Source organism: Haemaphysalis longicornis, unplaced genomic scaffold, assembly GCF_048455015.1.
Source record: "Haemaphysalis longicornis isolate Haplotype H1 unplaced genomic scaffold, Haemaphysalis longicornis Haplotype H1 scaffold_1, whole genome shotgun sequence".
Classification (NCBI taxonomy): Eukaryota; Metazoa; Arthropoda; class Arachnida; order Ixodida; family Ixodidae; genus Haemaphysalis; species Haemaphysalis longicornis.
This window is the reverse complement of record NW_027526203.1, coordinates 289,961,658-289,978,608: the sequence shown is the minus strand read 5'-3', so window position 1 is coordinate 289,978,608 and position 16,951 is coordinate 289,961,658. Positions and strand designations below refer to the sequence as shown.

At 44.6% G+C, this 16,951-nt stretch overlaps 2 protein-coding genes across 4 annotated transcripts in view; one reads left to right on the top strand and one right to left on the bottom strand.

Moving 5' to 3' along the window:
* Positions 1 to 16,951, top strand: part of LOC144147865 (tachykinin-like peptides receptor 99D) — an 892,456-nt gene that overhangs the window by 738,327 nt on the left and 137,178 nt on the right. The gene's annotated exons all lie outside the window — the stretch shown is intronic.
* On the bottom strand, positions 152 to 1,987 carry LOC144159172 (uncharacterized). The gene is made up of 2 exons (XM_077690503.1): positions 1,976 to 1,987; positions 152 to 673 (listed from the first exon to the last, which is right to left on the bottom strand). Exons 1-2 carry the CDS (start codon positions 1,985 to 1,987, stop codon positions 395 to 397), a joined length of 291 nt encoding a protein of 96 aa, XP_077546629.1. The 3' UTR covers positions 152 to 394.

Sequence of the window (16,951 nt, the reverse complement as noted above, 5' to 3'; positions counted from 1 at the left end):
TACCAAGGTTGCGAGCAGGGGCTCCAACAAGGCACGGATTCATAAACAGCTTCAGCTTGGCTGTGTTTATTAATAAGTAAATATCTGCTGTACAAAATATACACCGCAGAAGACTCTGACTGCGACACAGGTGATGCACACGGTGGCCTTTAGTCCTTGACGCTGCTAAACCATGGCCGTAATAGTTGGAACTGCCACTGGGGTTTATGGTTTAATGCATCTCTGTTTTCCTCGTACTCTAAGCTACCGTGGAAACTCCATACGCACGCATGTGCTGAAATCCAGTATTCTCGTACTTAGTGTGCTGAACTGATCGCGATATGTTGAACTGGGTGGGTTGCTGAAGAGCAGTAGGCAGTGTCTTCTACATCACTAGGCTTCCTTCCTTCACTGGCTATCTCCAGCCGTGGCCATAGCCGTAGCCGCCTCCTCCGTGGTAGCGGACTCCGAGATCGTAGTTGGCGAGGATCGGCCCTCCGTGGCTCACTTTGTGGACATGATGCAATGACTTCACAAGGAAGGAAGGCCCCGGCAGGGATTTGTGGTAGCCGCCACCGTAGCCGCCGCCGTAGCCGCCGCCGTAGCCGCCACCGTAACCGCCGCCATAGCCTCCGTACCCCACCAATCCGGCAAAGCAGGCACCGACCAAGGCGCCGGTAAGCAGTGCGACCAACTGGAAAAGAATCCATCGCGATTTTTAGTTGTGGTGATTAATGATGACCCACGCACATTTAAAACGATAGATTTCACATAATGTCATGACCAATGAAGGGACAAAGTGAGCGATGACAGCATAGCAAGACCAAGTAAACGCCGGCAAGAAATCATCGCTCTCAACCCGTATACAGGGATCATCGTTGCTGAAACAAATACATACACGTCACTAATTGTGTCGCTGTTTCGTGGTAGAATATCGATTTCTGTAACCATACGTATTATTCGTTGGTAAGTGGTTACCTGAATATTTAACGGGGGAACAGGCTGGTTTTTATGCGCTGCAATCTGCTTTCGTTTTCAAGAAAGATCTGTTTAATTTTAGCCTGAAGAACCCAGGACTACTAAACCCACTCTTAGCAAACCCCGGTACAAATAGGTTAATAAATAAGACGTTCATGGAAATAAGCTTCGCTGATATGTATGTACAGTCATTTGTCAAAATTCCCGCGGCTTTGTAGCTCATCATGCTAACATCTGGGATACAGCCACGGTTCGTATTTCGGCCGTTGAGAGCATCTTCAAGAAGGCTTTCCACTTTTTTTTTTTTCGAGCAACATCTCATCTTTGTAAATCAATGAAGGTCAAGGTAATTCGTCAATAATGCTAGGACAGAAGTTGAAATGCAAATTGATTTCCCCCATACTTGAACACATTTCTAAACCTTCCTCTTCGAAATCGCCTCCGGTTGCACTCGCCCTGTTTAACTTTAGCCATGGAATGCAGCTACGGGCGCCTAGCGAAATCAAATGCGACCAAGGTTCGCTTACCACGACGCTCCCCGGAAATGTGGCTCCGCCCGTCACAGCTCCGTCTACCATCCGCAAAGCGGCCACGATCGTGAAATAAAGTTCAGCTTCTTTCACACAAATATCGTCTAAAAGGTGCGAGAACATGCCGTGGTACGTCTCGTGCTAACGCCTTTTAGAAGCACACTTCTATGTATCCTTTCCCTTCTTGCAAATATTTAGATATGAGACATCAGGAGCACAACACAGAACGAAAGCAAAAAAAAAAAACAAAACAAAAAACAGCATACAAAGCTCAGGTAACAAAGAGAGCGGTCAGCTTTCTCTCTCTGTCCCTTGGAGCTTTCTCTCTAACATTCTTTCCCTCCCTCCCTCCCTTCCTACCTTCCCTTCTCTTTCTATCTCCATCTCCCCTTGTATCCTGCTTTCGGTAGTGACACAATCCTAAGCCACGACTGTCCGGCTCTCGGTGGCCACATTGGGTTCCCGGCAGCTGCTCGACCGACGCTTACCAAAAGCTTCATGGTCCGGCTTGAAACTTCAGCGAAAGCAGGCCCCGAATGACGAAAAGAACTGTGGTGAACCCCTTATATACGCGGCACTAGATCCTGAAATGAAAACAAAAACATCCTGCGGACGACGGAACTGGCCGTTTCTCCGCCGCAGTCCGAGACGCGTTCTAATTCTTGCCGGTACTTCCTTCGATCCCGCGATAGAAAACGATCGAGGAAAGACAACAATCGAACGATTCGCCAACGCGCACCCTTGTTCTGTGCGCCTTCGCAGCTGCCCGAATGGCCGCCAACGGCTTTTTCTTGTTTGCCTGTTTTCCTTCCTAAACCCTTTCCCGGCCGTTCCCTTGGAGAGCCAGTCGGAAGGCAAAGCAGAGCATGCGCCTACTTTTAGACCCGCTATGGTTTGGGCGCCTCTCAAATAATTCGTAATGGTATCGCTGATGAGGCTGTCCGTTGTGCAGGGAAAACGGCTGTCTTAATGGACTTCCCTATTTTGTACGCGGCTACCATCGAGCGAGAAAGATTTAAATAGGCACAGCCGCATCTCCCTAAACGCGGAGCACTGATATAAAAATAGCTGGTATGAATACGCGCAAATGTCGGCTAAACTCAACATATTTACGTCATATTCTCACACATTTTCCATTTTATACAAAGTCGAATTTATATAGAGTGGTAAGATGAGTGTGAACGTTTATGTTTATTTCTATTTTATTTTTTGTGTGTGTGATACATTTTTAGGCATGATGAAATTGGCAACACGTTATTCGGGATTTTTTGCTGCACAGCGGGAAGTGGCCGTCACTATGTTAAAAAGGCAGGCGTTGTAGATTAGTTTGTAGATAGCCACTTTGCAGTAACTAACTTTTAATTACCAAACCAAATCTATCATTGAGAAAGCACTCACGCAGCAGCTGGGAATAAGGAAATGTACGTTTCGTTGTTTTTATTCGAATTTGCTTGTAGCGATAGAAAAAAGTTCGTATTCCGATGTTCTTTTATTTCTAGTGCACTGTATAGACCATGGTTGGAGGGGGAGTGCACCTCGCGAAGGTGGAGGGAAAGCGGCGAGGTGCGTGACATTATGTTCCGAGATGGGCACAAGCCCGGGACTTCCGGTGCGATGCCGACCGTTAATTAAACGTGTTGATATGCCGCGCTCCTGATTTATTTTATTTTTTCTTCGAAATACAGTCTGTTACAGGAACAGAGACTGAAGGATTAATCGCCTGACGAGGACTCTGCCCCTCTTGCCGTTCAACAGCCATGTGTGTACATTTTGCGCAAAAGAGAAACAAAAACGAGATAGACAGTTTGGGTACGTGTACAAAGCAAGTTTGCAAAAAACTAACAAAAAATGTAAATACATGTATAAAAATTTACACCATCTTCCCGCGAGGGGAACCATGGGTAGATGCGACGCATCGTGGGGTTTCCGTTGCGTTTCCGTTATGTTGTTTCCATTTAGCGTGTCAATTTGTTGTTGTTTCCATTATATTACGTACGGTTGCGCCGACCATCGCGATAGCAGGCCTGATAGTCTCCATTCAAATCAACGGTGGTCATCGGATGTCATCGGAGCGGCGGAACGACTGAGCGGAGCGGCGCAGTTACCGCGTTTATATGTACCGCGCGTTAACGGTGAGGGGAATGAGAGAGAGCAACGCATGCGCATGTGTTAGATGTTTAACCGAGTGCTAACACGCGCTGACGCACAGCTGGCACGGCGACGGGAGCGAGCGCTAACACGCAGATGGCGCTGCGGTGAGAGCGGCGTTAGCGCGCAGCTGGCGCGGCGAGGAGAATGGGGGAGGGATGCGGACTACGGACGACGGAAGACGCTGGAGGGACAAGGCGAGTTAAAGAGATGCGTCGCATCTAAAAATATAAAGCAAGTTTTAAGGTAAAAGAACATCAAGAAAGAACCACATGCACAATATATACGAGCGAGTTCACAATATAATATAAAGCAGCTGAAGCAACCAATGCAAAGAAATGTTTACAACTGTTCAAAGAGTTACGCCAACAGTACACGCATTTCCTCGTGATACGGCGCATAACTATACAAATATGTACAGTCATGGACAAATGAAACGCGAACACAAAAATATGAACGAGAACGCACAAATAGCGCGATGTCATTCCATGCAAGTAAAAAAGACGCAGGGTTTAGTTACAAAAACAAAGTCGGGAATTGTGGCTTCCCTGCAAATATACCAACAGCACTCCATTATTGCACCTTTGCGAACAGTAATTTTCAGTTTTGCGTGTTCTGGTTCATATCTTTGTGTTCTCATTTCATTTGTCCATCACTGTACACCGTTTCTTATGCACGGTACTGCCATTCACAAAAATAAAGGAAAATCTAAGCCAGATAATGTCAACAAGAAATGATAGGCAGTATCAATTGGTATAATAAAGACCTACTGACTTCAATGCATTTTTGATAGGCTGATTATACGTACTTACTGAACGCGTGAAATCTATGTTACCATCTAACTGATTAAGTATAAAGAGTGTTTGGTACGCAGTTGTGTGTTTCCCATAATTTGTCCTGGTTTCTGGCAATCGTTATTTATCTTATTGAATAAAGAGAATCGTGCTCTACGCCCGGCATGTACAGTTTATTTTGTTGTGTGTACTGAAGCAGTTTAAAATAGTAAGGCTGGTCGGCTTTTAATTGGTCGTGTTTCAAAGACAGAGGAGATGTTGGCAGACTCTGGTAGTTTCCTTGATAGTTTTCAAAACATCAAGGTATTTTTTTTTGCAGCACAGATATTTTATTATAATTGCCTGACGTCATTGTTCCCCATACTAATAATCCATAACAAAGCTTGGAATAGAACCAAGACCGGTAAAAAAGTATATTTTATCCAAAGTGGAATTAAGGTCGTTAACTTGTACAGAGCGCCAACTGTTCGAGCCAAATCTATTTACACGTGTTCAACGTGTCCTTTCCATGATAGTTCCTCCTGAAACCGCACGCCAAGGAACTTTTGCTCTCTAACCCTTTCAAAAAGCTGAGTAACTGTGAAAGTAGAGATTAATGGTTTATTTATAGGGCGAAATATGACGCACGTGTTTTTTTGGCATTACATTGTAACCCGTTATCATTCAGCCAATTTGACAGGCGTCGCATGTAATCGTTAACGTTGCTTTCAAGTGACCTAAGCTTATTGGACGTGAAAAAGATATTAGTGTAATCTGCATACATTAATGAGTTGTGGTGAGAAAGTTATCGAAACAATATGATTTATATATGCAAGGAAGAGGAACGGTCTAATATCGAGCCCTGGGGGATACCCTGTTTTAACATTAATTTTGAGTACATTGCACCATCAACATTCGCAGTTTGGTAACGATGATGCAAATAGTACTGAATAAGTTCAAAGGAAATTCCACGTACACCATAAATAGACAACATTTTAAGCAGCAGGTTATATTGTATGGAGTCAAGGGCTTTCTAATGTCAGAAACAGCCCAAGGGTGCATTTTCGATTCTATATTTTAGCTATTATTGTATCCTTGATAAGAAGCAACGCCTGCTCAGTTGAACGCCCTTTTCGAAAGCCGTATTGGCTATCTACTATTATCAAATGAAATCGTTTATTGTCCTTTCTTTTACAAAAGGAGGGCACAACCGCAAGAAGCTACTGGTACAAGCGGCTTGACAAGGCGGCTGCTACGGTTTCCGACAAAAGCAGATATTGCCGCGAATCATGCATTAGGTTTTCTATGTTTTGTTTTTTCCGGCAGGCTGGGCCTGGCTGTGTTATATGTGGGCCAAGTGAAGCACGTGTTCTATTCCTTATTTTTTATGCCGCACGTGTTATGTGCTTTGATAGGGAGAGTGTTTCGAACTAAACGTCACCAGCCTAAAATAATCTTCTTTGATTTACAGTGTTCTGGAGGAAATTCGACGGTGCGGGAAACACTCGCGCCAAGAGATAAATGCTCGCAGAACAGACGCCGCGGTATTCGATTCGCCGACACTCGCCTGTGCAGGTCACTTTGTTTACTGCTGTTGACCGTATGCATGACCGTATGCGATAATATTCACCGTATGCGATAATATCATGGCTATATGCGATAATATTGCATTACACATCTTGTGGACCAACCGAAACAAAAATGGCAGCATCTCCCCTCCGTGGATGATGGCGAGGGTGCTGAGTACGTGGACTCGAAATGACATCCAAGTTGCGCCCCGAGTGACATCCGATTTGCGCCTCGACCGTCGTTTGATTTGAGCCGTGAGTTGCACCTTGATTATTCCCTAAATGAAACTGCAACTCACGGCTCAAATCGAATTTCGCTTGATTTTCGCTTGATGGTGGTGTGCGCACGGATGGACGCGGATGGACATTGGGAGGTCCTAAGGTACTCCGCACCGTTACAGGCGAGGGAGCAAGCCGTTTGACGCTCGGCTGCTAACTCACGGTCGTAGTCCAATGGGCAAGACGACTGACACTAACTCTGTCTCGTCTACCAGACACAAGCTCGAATCCTGCCGGTGCCTGTGGGATTTTTTTGCTATTGTAAATGCTATCCACATGGACGCGGGCGGACGTTGTGCGGTCCTAAGGTACTCCCCACCTAAAAAAATTATACCGTGTCTACCAAAGAAGGAAACCGCCCGTAAGCACAAACTTAATTCGTTTGCTGAGGTCGCGGCGTTGGCGATCTACATGGGCCGTTCACTACCTGCCTTACCAGCCCACCCTGTAACTAGGCCACCCTGGCTGTACCATCAAGTGACCAACAACCGGAGCTCACTAGACTCCACCATCGGCCGACCGGAAACGCAGACGCGCATCCTGCGGCCCCATTACTGGCGGCGGGGAACCAGCCCCAGGTTGTGGAAGCATTTGTGGACGCTGGGGCCCAAGGCGGCGTTTTAAGTGCGGTGATCAAATGTCCCTCTCATTCAGAAGTGAACCAAACTGCGTTTATGAAACACTCCGCACATTGCCTTCTATGCTGGTGGAGCTCACAGCCATCCACGACGGACTACAGGTGCTAATACCGGCCCTTCATCAAGCCTCTGGACGTTTTACTGCACGCATTTACACGGATTCAACGGCGGCCATACGGGACTTGTGGCGTGTAGCCTCAAACTCGTCTGTCTCAAGAGACCTTCATAAACTACTGGACACCTACCCCTGCCCTCTGCGACTGTTGTGGATCCGGCGTAATATTCTCACCGCTCATATTGCGGCGGATAGTTCCTGTCACTTTACGTCGGTTCCACGACCACTATACCCTTTGTGACAACTGGCCCACATGAACAATTTGTTCAACTAAAGGAAGATCTGCGTCGCGCCAAACGCGCTCTCATCCCACCGTGTGGAACAGACCTTCCAAGTGGGCTCGCTCGCTGGGAGGAGGTACTGCTGGGCAGACTTAGAGTTGGGGTGGGCCTTTCTCCTGCGGTAACCCGGGCGTGGCCACCGCGATACCATGCCCCATTTACCAACAACTGCCCCTACTGTATGGCTCCTGCCGAAAACGCCGACACAAAACACCTGTTATGGACGTGCCCTTCCCTGAGTGCAGCGAGATCCCGACACCTTCGCGGAACAGGCCTGCGTCGTGGGAGAACCCCCGATCTTCAGCGATGGCTGTTGGGGCCCCACCACTTCTGTCTTCTGGACTTCCACCGGGAAACGGGTGCCAACTTGTACCTTTAAAGCTTTATGCCAATGGGCATACTATAGCAATTAAAAAAGACTGCCCAAAATAACACCCTCAAGAATTTCAGATAGCGTTGGTAGCACGGAGATTGGATGGTAAATTGATGGGTTTTCTGGATCACCTCCCTTAAATATAGGAGTGACTTTTGCAACTTTTAACTTTTTTTGGGAACACACCAATCTTTAAGGTAAGGTTTATTATGTACGCCAGAAGTTCGGAGATAAACGGTGGAATTGACTTTATCTCGGACGGCCCGATGTCATCAATTCCTGCTGCAACGTTTAGTTTCAGCTTCCTTCTCAAAGATTCTATCTTCATGGAAGCGGTACGCCTTAAAAAAATTGACTCAGAAACACATGTGGCAGATGCCGTATTTTCAGCATCATCGTTACTGTTCCAGCTGTTACATGAACCTGTGTTCCCAAAATCCGAAATCATAGCATCAGCTACGGCGTCGCCACATACACCCCTACGAGCTAGTGTAATTGTGGTCATTTTGTGATAACTTTTTTTTTCCCGGTTAGCCTGTTGACCTCGTCTCACACAGTTCTCGGGTTTCCCTGTATACATTCAAACCTACTGCAGAAATGTTGCTCCTTCGCTTTCTGAAGATCTAATGTCAACACATTTCGGTATTTTGTATATTTTGTAAACAATACAGTATCGTGATTTTTCAGAAACTCATGATATAATTTGTTCTTTGTTTTTTATTCGGGCGTATAGGATTGAGCTCATCCCCGCTGCTAATTATTCATCGAAAATATACCCGTTCGTTATTTACGTGTTCGTTTTTAGCAGAAGAAGGTTGTAGAAAAACAAATATTGGTAAATGATGGCTCAAGTCGCACTAGCACACCACTGCGAAATTCGTGTGGGTGCATGTTTGTTGCCCATATGTCTTGCAGAGTAGCACTGTGCGTAGTTAATCGCGTGGGCACATGAATAACATTTGCAGCATCATAATACACAACAGAGCATTCAGTTCTTTCGCATAGATATCACTACGACACAGATCAATATTAATGTCACCTCAGACAACATAAGAATAATTTTCACATATTAAAGACGACAAGAACATCTCGCAAAATTCTAAAAAGTGTAGCTTTTCAGGAAAGAATGTGTGGAAATCGCTCAGCGAATATTTTATAGTTAAAAAAATAATAGCGGAGTTTTTTTATTTGTTGTTCAACACAACAGACGGAGTGTTTTAATCAAACCAGTAGATGGAGCTGGGAGTGCACAGGAAGTAAAATGAAATGTGAGTAAATGGAACAAAATTAAATCCTTGGGGAACTGCAGAATGGATTTAGACAACACAGGCGATTAAATGATAATTTGTTCGTGATAACACAGTGCATTGAAATTGCGAAATCACAGAATAGAGTCTTATGGATTACGTTCCTGGACATTAAAGGAGCATATGACAACATAAATAGAGAACTGCTGTGGAAAATGCTGAAACTCCAGGGATTAGATGACGAGTTAATGCAGTTGCTTATAGCAATTTATAAAGATAATTGAGTGCACTTGACATGGGAAGGGCTGAAATGCGCACAGCAGGTCATCACCCATCGGGGACTGAAACAGGGATGTCCCTTGAGGCCAATGCTGTTTATGCTGTACATGGAAGGGTTAGAACTAGCAGAAAGTCAATTAGGGTTCAAGCGAATGCATATGTTGCAGGGCGAAGTAATACAACAGCCTATTCCGGGAATGCTATACGCAGACGACATTGTTCTTTTAGCTGATAACCAGCTCGCTATGCAACGGCTCATAAATATTAGCGGTCAGGAACCCACTGACCTCGGATTACATTTTAGCGCAGAAAAATAGCGAATAATGGTCTTCAATGACAGTGGCACTGCCGCAGTGTCAATCCAGCATGTCGAATTACCCAGGATCAAGGAATATAAATATTTGGGAGGGTGTATAAATGAAGGGGATAACTACTTAAGAACCCACGAGGAGCAATTCAAGGGCAAAGTAAAGCGAAACGCAGCTATCATGAAGCATAGAGCTCTGTGGGGCATAACAAAAATGAAGTACTGAGAGGAATGTGGAAGTGAGTAATGGTTCCGGGTCTCACACTTGCGAATGCAGTACTCTGCTTAAAATCAAGCGCTCTAGCAGGATTTGAAGTGAGCCAGAGAACGGTAGGCAGTTTGGCCTTCGGAGCGCATGGAAAAGCAACTAACGCAGCAGTGCAGGGAGATATGGGCTGGGCGTCGTTTGAGGTTCGAGAAGCGCAGAGTAAAATATGTTTTGAGAGGAGGCTGAGAGCAATTGATCAACGTAGGTGGACAGCTTAAGTTTTTAGGTACCTATACATGAAAAGCGTGGACACGCAGTGGCTAAGGAAGACTAGAAGGCTAACGATGAAATACGGAAAGAACAGTGGGGAATCCAAAACAGCCAAGGTAACCAAAAAAGAGACAAGGCAGATGGAAACGAATAAATGGAGGGAAAAAATGGAAGCTAAAACGTCGTTAGAGATGTACAGGGCTGAGAAATTAGACATCACAAATGAAAATTTCTACGATAATTCCAAAGGCAGGGCTTTGCTTTTTGAGGATAGAGCAGGCTGCTTGCGAATACTGAGCTTTGTGAGGAAGTGTACACAAAATGATGGGGTATGCGTGGTCTGCGGAAAATAAATAAAAACTATAGACTGTACATAGTGTTAGAATGCGAGGATATCCATCCAAATCTAGAAGGAAATGTTCGGCTTCCAGAAGCCCTAGGATTTAAGGGTAGCACAGAGGCAGTTAACTTCAAGGCTGTCGAGGCGACGAAAAGGAGATTAGAATGCTGGTGGACGAAAAGCAGAGAGGAGAATATTGCCTAGGACAGCTACCACCTGTAAAAGTATTTTGTGCGTAATAAGTTTTTTTGTGCCTGCCCTAAGAGCAGCGCAAGTATTTTTCAAATTCAAATTTATTCAGAAAAGTACAATAGTGTATTAACATTGGGGGAATTCACAGGAGGAGATCCCAAGGTTTTCGAACGGCAGGCGGGACCTCCTATGCTAGATGTTTTGGAGACAACAAGTTGTGAGCACAATACAACCAGTAAGTATCGCAGACGTTATACAAATCTTATAAAACATCGTTTAAGAATGGGATATTGTAGAAAATACAACACATTGTGGAAAAAACTGGAAAATTGGAATCAGTGGACAACAGAACAAGCAGGTGAAGATGTCACACAAGTAAAATATTTCTAGGAGTTACTGGTGAGTAGCTAAGAACATTTTCAATTTTCGTTTGAAGGGTTGAAGTCACCTAACTTCCTTTATTTCCAGTAGTACGTGGTTCCAAAAAGAAACAGCAGAAAAAAGTAGACTAAATTTGCCATAATTAGTTCTTACCTTGGGCAATAACAAGTTCTGATGGGAGGAAAATCTAGTGCAATTCGGGTTGGTTAACATGTGGCGAGGGGAAATCTCAAGATCCAAGAGGCTATGCAGCTCTTCAAAAAACAGAACTCCAACACTATGCAAATACATCTTTGGCAAAGGTAATATATTAAGTTCAGTAAAGATAGGAAGCTTGATTGATTGATTGTAGGGTTTAACGCGCCGATGCAACGCAGGCGATGAGGCGCGCCGCAGTGGAGGGCTCCGAATTAATTTTGACCACCTGGGGATATTTAACGTGCGCCGAAATCTTGTACGCACGGGCGTTTTTGCTTTTCGCCTCCATAAGAAAAGCGGCCGCCGCGGCCGGGAATCGCACCCGCGACCTCGTGCTCAGCAGCGCAACGCCTTAGCCACTGAGCCACCGCGGCGCGTAAAAGATAGGAAGAGATGGTGACATTTTTGGGGAAAACGTTATTATACGCATTGTTTGTTTTTGAAGTTTTTCTAATGATGAAAGGTGATTTTTATACGAACGACCCCACGATGTGATGCAGTAATTCAAGTGGCTATGAATAAATGTATAATATAAATCCAACAGAGTTTTCGCACTGAAGTACACTCTAGCTCTAAGAAGCGCTCGAATGCGAAATGATATCTTTTTGCAAATGGAGGAGACATTGCATTGGAACCTTAGGTAAGTGCCGACAATGACACCTAAAAAGGGCGTTTGGTTCCGCAGTAGAATGGTATTGTGACCTATACGAAGGCAAGGATTTATTTGTAATTTTTTATTCGGGGAGTGAAATATCATTAGGGACGATTTGGACGAGTTAGTAGATAGTCTGTTATTAGCACACCAATTTTCAAGGAAAGATAAGTCATTTTGCAAATCAGAAATTAATATCTCTGCATCAGGATTGTCTGAAAAGATGGTGGTATCGTGGGCGTATAGAATGCATTTCGAGCGTGTGAGGCACTGCGGTAAGTCATTTACGTAAGTAAGGAATAAAAGCAGCCCTAAAACAGAGCCTTGGGGGACGCCTTTCCTGTTATAAGCAGAGGAAGAAAAGGTGCCATTGACGCAAACAATTTGCCGCCTATTAGACAAGAAGCTTTTCAACAGTTGAAGTGGCGGTCCAGCAGCCAGCTATTCCGTGTAACTGAAGTTTAGTGAAAAGGATATCGTGATCAATGCTGTCGAATGCTTTAAATAAGTCAATGAATGCCGAGCCAGCGTAATTTCTTTTGTCAATGAATAATTTAATGCTATCGACAAAACATGGCAAAGCTTTATCTGTTGAAAGGCTTGGTCGAAAGCCGAATTAATTGGGAGTTAGTATATTAAACTTTTTATAGTAGTTATACAGTCTTTTTTCGATTAACTTTTCAAGCACTTTGTCGAGAAATGGAAGGACTGAAATCGGTCGATAATTTTCTATTTGATTCGGATCGCCTTTTCGGATCGAAGAGTGTAAAATATAGGTATATTAGTTTCTTTTTAGTTTTTTTGGTAAGGTGTCGTGTCATCACCCCGCTACAAAGTGGATATCACTATCAATTATCATCATCATCACCATCATCAAGTGTCTGGCTTGTACTCAGAGGGAAACGGAATGTCGTATCTGGGAACGAAATGTCGCATCAGGTTGTAGGAAAGAGCCGTGGACTCGGTTGAGCGGGTGCGTCTTCCTATATTTATTGCTGATGCGTAGACCCGGCCTGAACTGGGAGCGGCGAAGACAAGCCATCACCCAGGCGCGCAGTCGCGTCCGATCTGCCTCGTGGCAAAGCTGACGCCCCAATCCCCAAATCGCTGATGATGATGGTGCTCTCGCTCATGATCATGATAGTGGCGCTGAATGCCTATGGTGATGCGCCACTACGAGGTGAAGGACAGACTAATCATCATAATCATCATCGCCGTCGTCATATTGGGTCTTATTTCCCAGAAACTGGTGTGGTTTCACGAATAAAAGCTGCCTAGCAGCTTGACAAAGCCCCGGAAACCATACACATAGCAATAGCAACAAGCATATAAATGTGAAAACAAATTAGAATCACTTATTCATGGAAGGTAAAACAAAAAGCCTTACTTCAAAACTTGCACAAAGTACTAGCGACAATGAAACACAAAGTACAGAATTTCCCAAAATGTGCATCTAATACGGTGCATCTACATTCCCCATACATGTAAAACAAAGAGTAACAATAACAGTGACGCGTTCTGGCATTCACAAAAAGAGATAGAAATGCATACATTTGAGTAAGAATACGCAGACAAAACAAATCTAAATTACAATGTACAATTTCATGTACAGCAGAACAAAAACTAATATTTTAGTGCGCCTGAGGGAAACAGCTCCGTAACTCTGTTTTGCTGGACCTCCCTGTATGCGTATATTATGAAGTATTAATCGGAGATTATGAGAAAACGACTTCCACTTGTAATTTGTTCGTAAATGAGTTTGTGCCATGAAGCCGGATTTCGTATGTTTACTACAGTGTGTTGATATGTCTGTCCAGCTAGTAATGCTAAGAAAGAACCCGTGTATGTTGAAAAAAGTATTTTCTGAAGTAAACTTAACTCATAAAGACGGTCAATTGTGTTAATATTATAATGTTTTGGTAAGAGAGGCTGTGTATTGGGCGTACGTTTAATGTTTTCGATATTTTCGAAGATCTTCTTTTGAAGAACTAATAGCTTATATTGCTAGTGTGCGTCACTGTAGAACATACTAAGCTGCAATAACTATTGTGCGAAAAAAAATGCGTAATATATTTGTAGCTTAGCTTTAAAGGGATCATGCAGACAAAACACCGCTTTGGTTCATACGAAAGGTTGCCTCGTTAGAATCCCATTGTCACCACTTTTAACGCACACTTCGCTCAAATAAACTATATAATGAGGAAAAACGGGAATGGGCATGTGACCCACTAGCCCATTTCCCGCCACAGAACCTATGATAATGTCATATGTGCCCAGCTGTGCGATTGGCTAAGGCGGGCAAAAGCAAGCGCATATTAGGCAGGGCCTATAAGCTTGCCGAACGAGCTTTTCGCGCCTAAATGTAATGCATATTCATTTTACAGCAGTAAGAATGGTGCGGTAAACAACAGAAGTGCCGAAAATACACGTAAACGTAGAAGTACCGATGCGCACTGCTGTAGGTTACTGGGCGCACTATGCATGTTTTAGCTGCGCAGCAGTCCGCCGCTTTGAAGTTGTCTTATACAACACTGGTCGATTGGTGTAAGCGACGTTGTCTCACCTGACCCTGCTTGTCGAGCGTACCCCATGTTTCACAAAACAATTACTTTCTACCTTAACCAAAACCAGCCGCGTCTAAATACGGTCAAAAAAAAAAAAAAAAAGCAACGGCAGCCAACGGTTCGGTTCGTGGCTGAGTATCGTAGCGCCATCTGGGAGGACTAACGGCAATCAAGGCTGCAGTGCCGAATGATGCAGTGGAACTTCGTTTTAATACGCGCCGTTATGACTTCATTGCAGACGTAACGCAAACACCCGATTTGGCGGGAGAATCAAAATCTTAACCTAAATCCAGGGTGTCGAACCGGAAGCGAACCGAACCGAAAACCGGAACTGAACCAGTATTTTTGCCGGAACTGAACCCGAACCCGAACCCTTATTTTTTGAGCACAGTGAACCCGAGCCGGAACTGAATCGAAAAAAAAAATCACGCTATATCCACGGAATGAATGATGATAAGTGGGGCGAAGCTCGAGAGGGGGAGATCATCGGTAACCGTAACTCTCCCGTGAAAGTTCGCCCATTACATCATTAAGAAAGACGTAAGACTGTGTGCGTACATTGTACAAATCAACTTTTATTTTCGGAGTCAATGCTGCCAGGCCCAGACTGGTGAAAGACCCCGCGCCGTCGAGGACTACCCCGCACCTCCACCACAATTTGTCACGTAGGATGGGACACAACGGTAAAGAAAGAACTTTTATTTAGGGCGAACTTGTGCCCGAACAAGACGAGAGGAAACGAGCAAAGGTCCTTGCGTCTCGTTCGATCTCCGAGAACGACTGCCTGCGTTCGTGGCGTGATCTCTTGCGTGATCTCCCCCTCGCAGTGCACGTGCGCTCGCGCCTCCGTTGGCGAACACAGACAAGCTCGCGCTCCCGGTGCCGAGTTTGCGCTGCCGGTTGCAGCCGGTTCTTGCGCGTGCAACGCGGCCCACTTTGCGACATCTCCCAAAGCATGCGGCGGTCACGTACCACGAGACACAAGGGATGGACAGACCCATGACTTAAGGAGCTTCGCCCCTAAAAGAAATAACGGTTACCGGTTCATGCCGAGACGGTTCGACCCTCCGTTGTTGATATTGCACAGTCAATGCAATTTAGCCCTTGTTTTCTTCCACGTACCATCAACTTCGTACCCGCTCGCGCACTTTCCCTTCCCGACAATTGAACACTATCACGCTGTATGTAACAACAGGTGAAATGAATGAGCACCAATATAGCAATGGTCTGTTGCTGCTGGAAGCGCGAGCGTAGTGCAAGCTGACCAAACGAAATGTCATTCTCGGCAGCTTGCAGGGGATATAAAACGACTTTGCCCTTCCCTAGCTGCGACTTTATTGGAGCAATCAGGCTGCAGGAGTGCTCCCCTGCGCAACAGCGGAAGCCCACACCCGATGTGTGCAAACTTTTTGCATTTCGTAATTTGTTTAAAAGCCGTACCTGCGAATTGTTAATACTTGCAAGTGTGACCGCAGGAGCTGCTCATTGGCTACGCCGTTCGCTGCTGATGCAGTTTTGTCTCTTTCAGACCTGCTTTTTTTTCGAAGGTGCACTTGTACTGACTGCCCAACTCGCTACATTACTTCTACTGCTACTCGTTCTGGAGGAGAGTACTGCTGTGGACGAATTAAAGAGCGCCTGCCCAAAAAAGTCCAATCTCATGCTTCGCGCGTCAAATTTCTCTTTCATTTTGTAACAGCATAATCTGTTATAAGATTCCGCAATGTAGCGCACAGAACGATGGCCGGGGTTCAGGCGGTACGATGTCATACAGATTGTAATGCACACATCCGGTATAGCTATCGCAAAAGGAATTGCAGTGGTCAGAGCAATAATGCAGTAACAGCGTTAACTAAAGCTTACTTTTAACAAAAGTGTGGCTAACATATTCGATAAGGTGACAGCTCACAAATTATTCAGGGTTACGAAATAATCTAATTCATTGGTAGTATTTATGTGCCTGTTGTAGGATTTTTCTGTTTTGTTACAATTATAAAAAATGCGCCTTTGGTATTAAGCGCTGGTATTTGAACGTGCCAGCACGTAGGACTAAATTTGAGGCTTCAAAGTTAGAGTGATGGGCGATTCCATAGTGACGATTGCGATTTCAACAAGAAAGGAAAGGGCAGAAAATATATTCCACCATCGCATCTCTTGGCGGTGGCTTTGTAAATAGTCGCTAGGACAACATAAAGTCTGGCCGAAAAAGTAGGTGGTAAATCACCACTTCATCTGTTTTTTCTAATATCTCGAAATTGCTTAAAGTTTGCTTTGCATTTGCGCCACTGTCCTTGGGGAACAGCAGCATTTTGAATATTTGTTTGTATTTTGATTTGACTGTCGTTTTAAACTACTAAATTTTTTTTTCTAATTTCAGTGATAATTTAACTCATCTAACCGGTTCGCGAACCGGTTCAAGCTCCCGAACCAGTTTGCGAACCGGTTCGGACGTGATTTTGTTGAACCGGAACTGAACCGGAACGAAATGATTTCGCCTGAACCAGAACCGTAACCGAACCGGTATTGTTTTCGGTTCGACGCATTGCCTAAATCTATTAATTTCTCAGTTATTACGGTATCATTTGCTGCGGGACAAGCGCTGGGGGCACTATAAAACCGAAATCTTTCGAATAAAACAAACTTGTATTTTG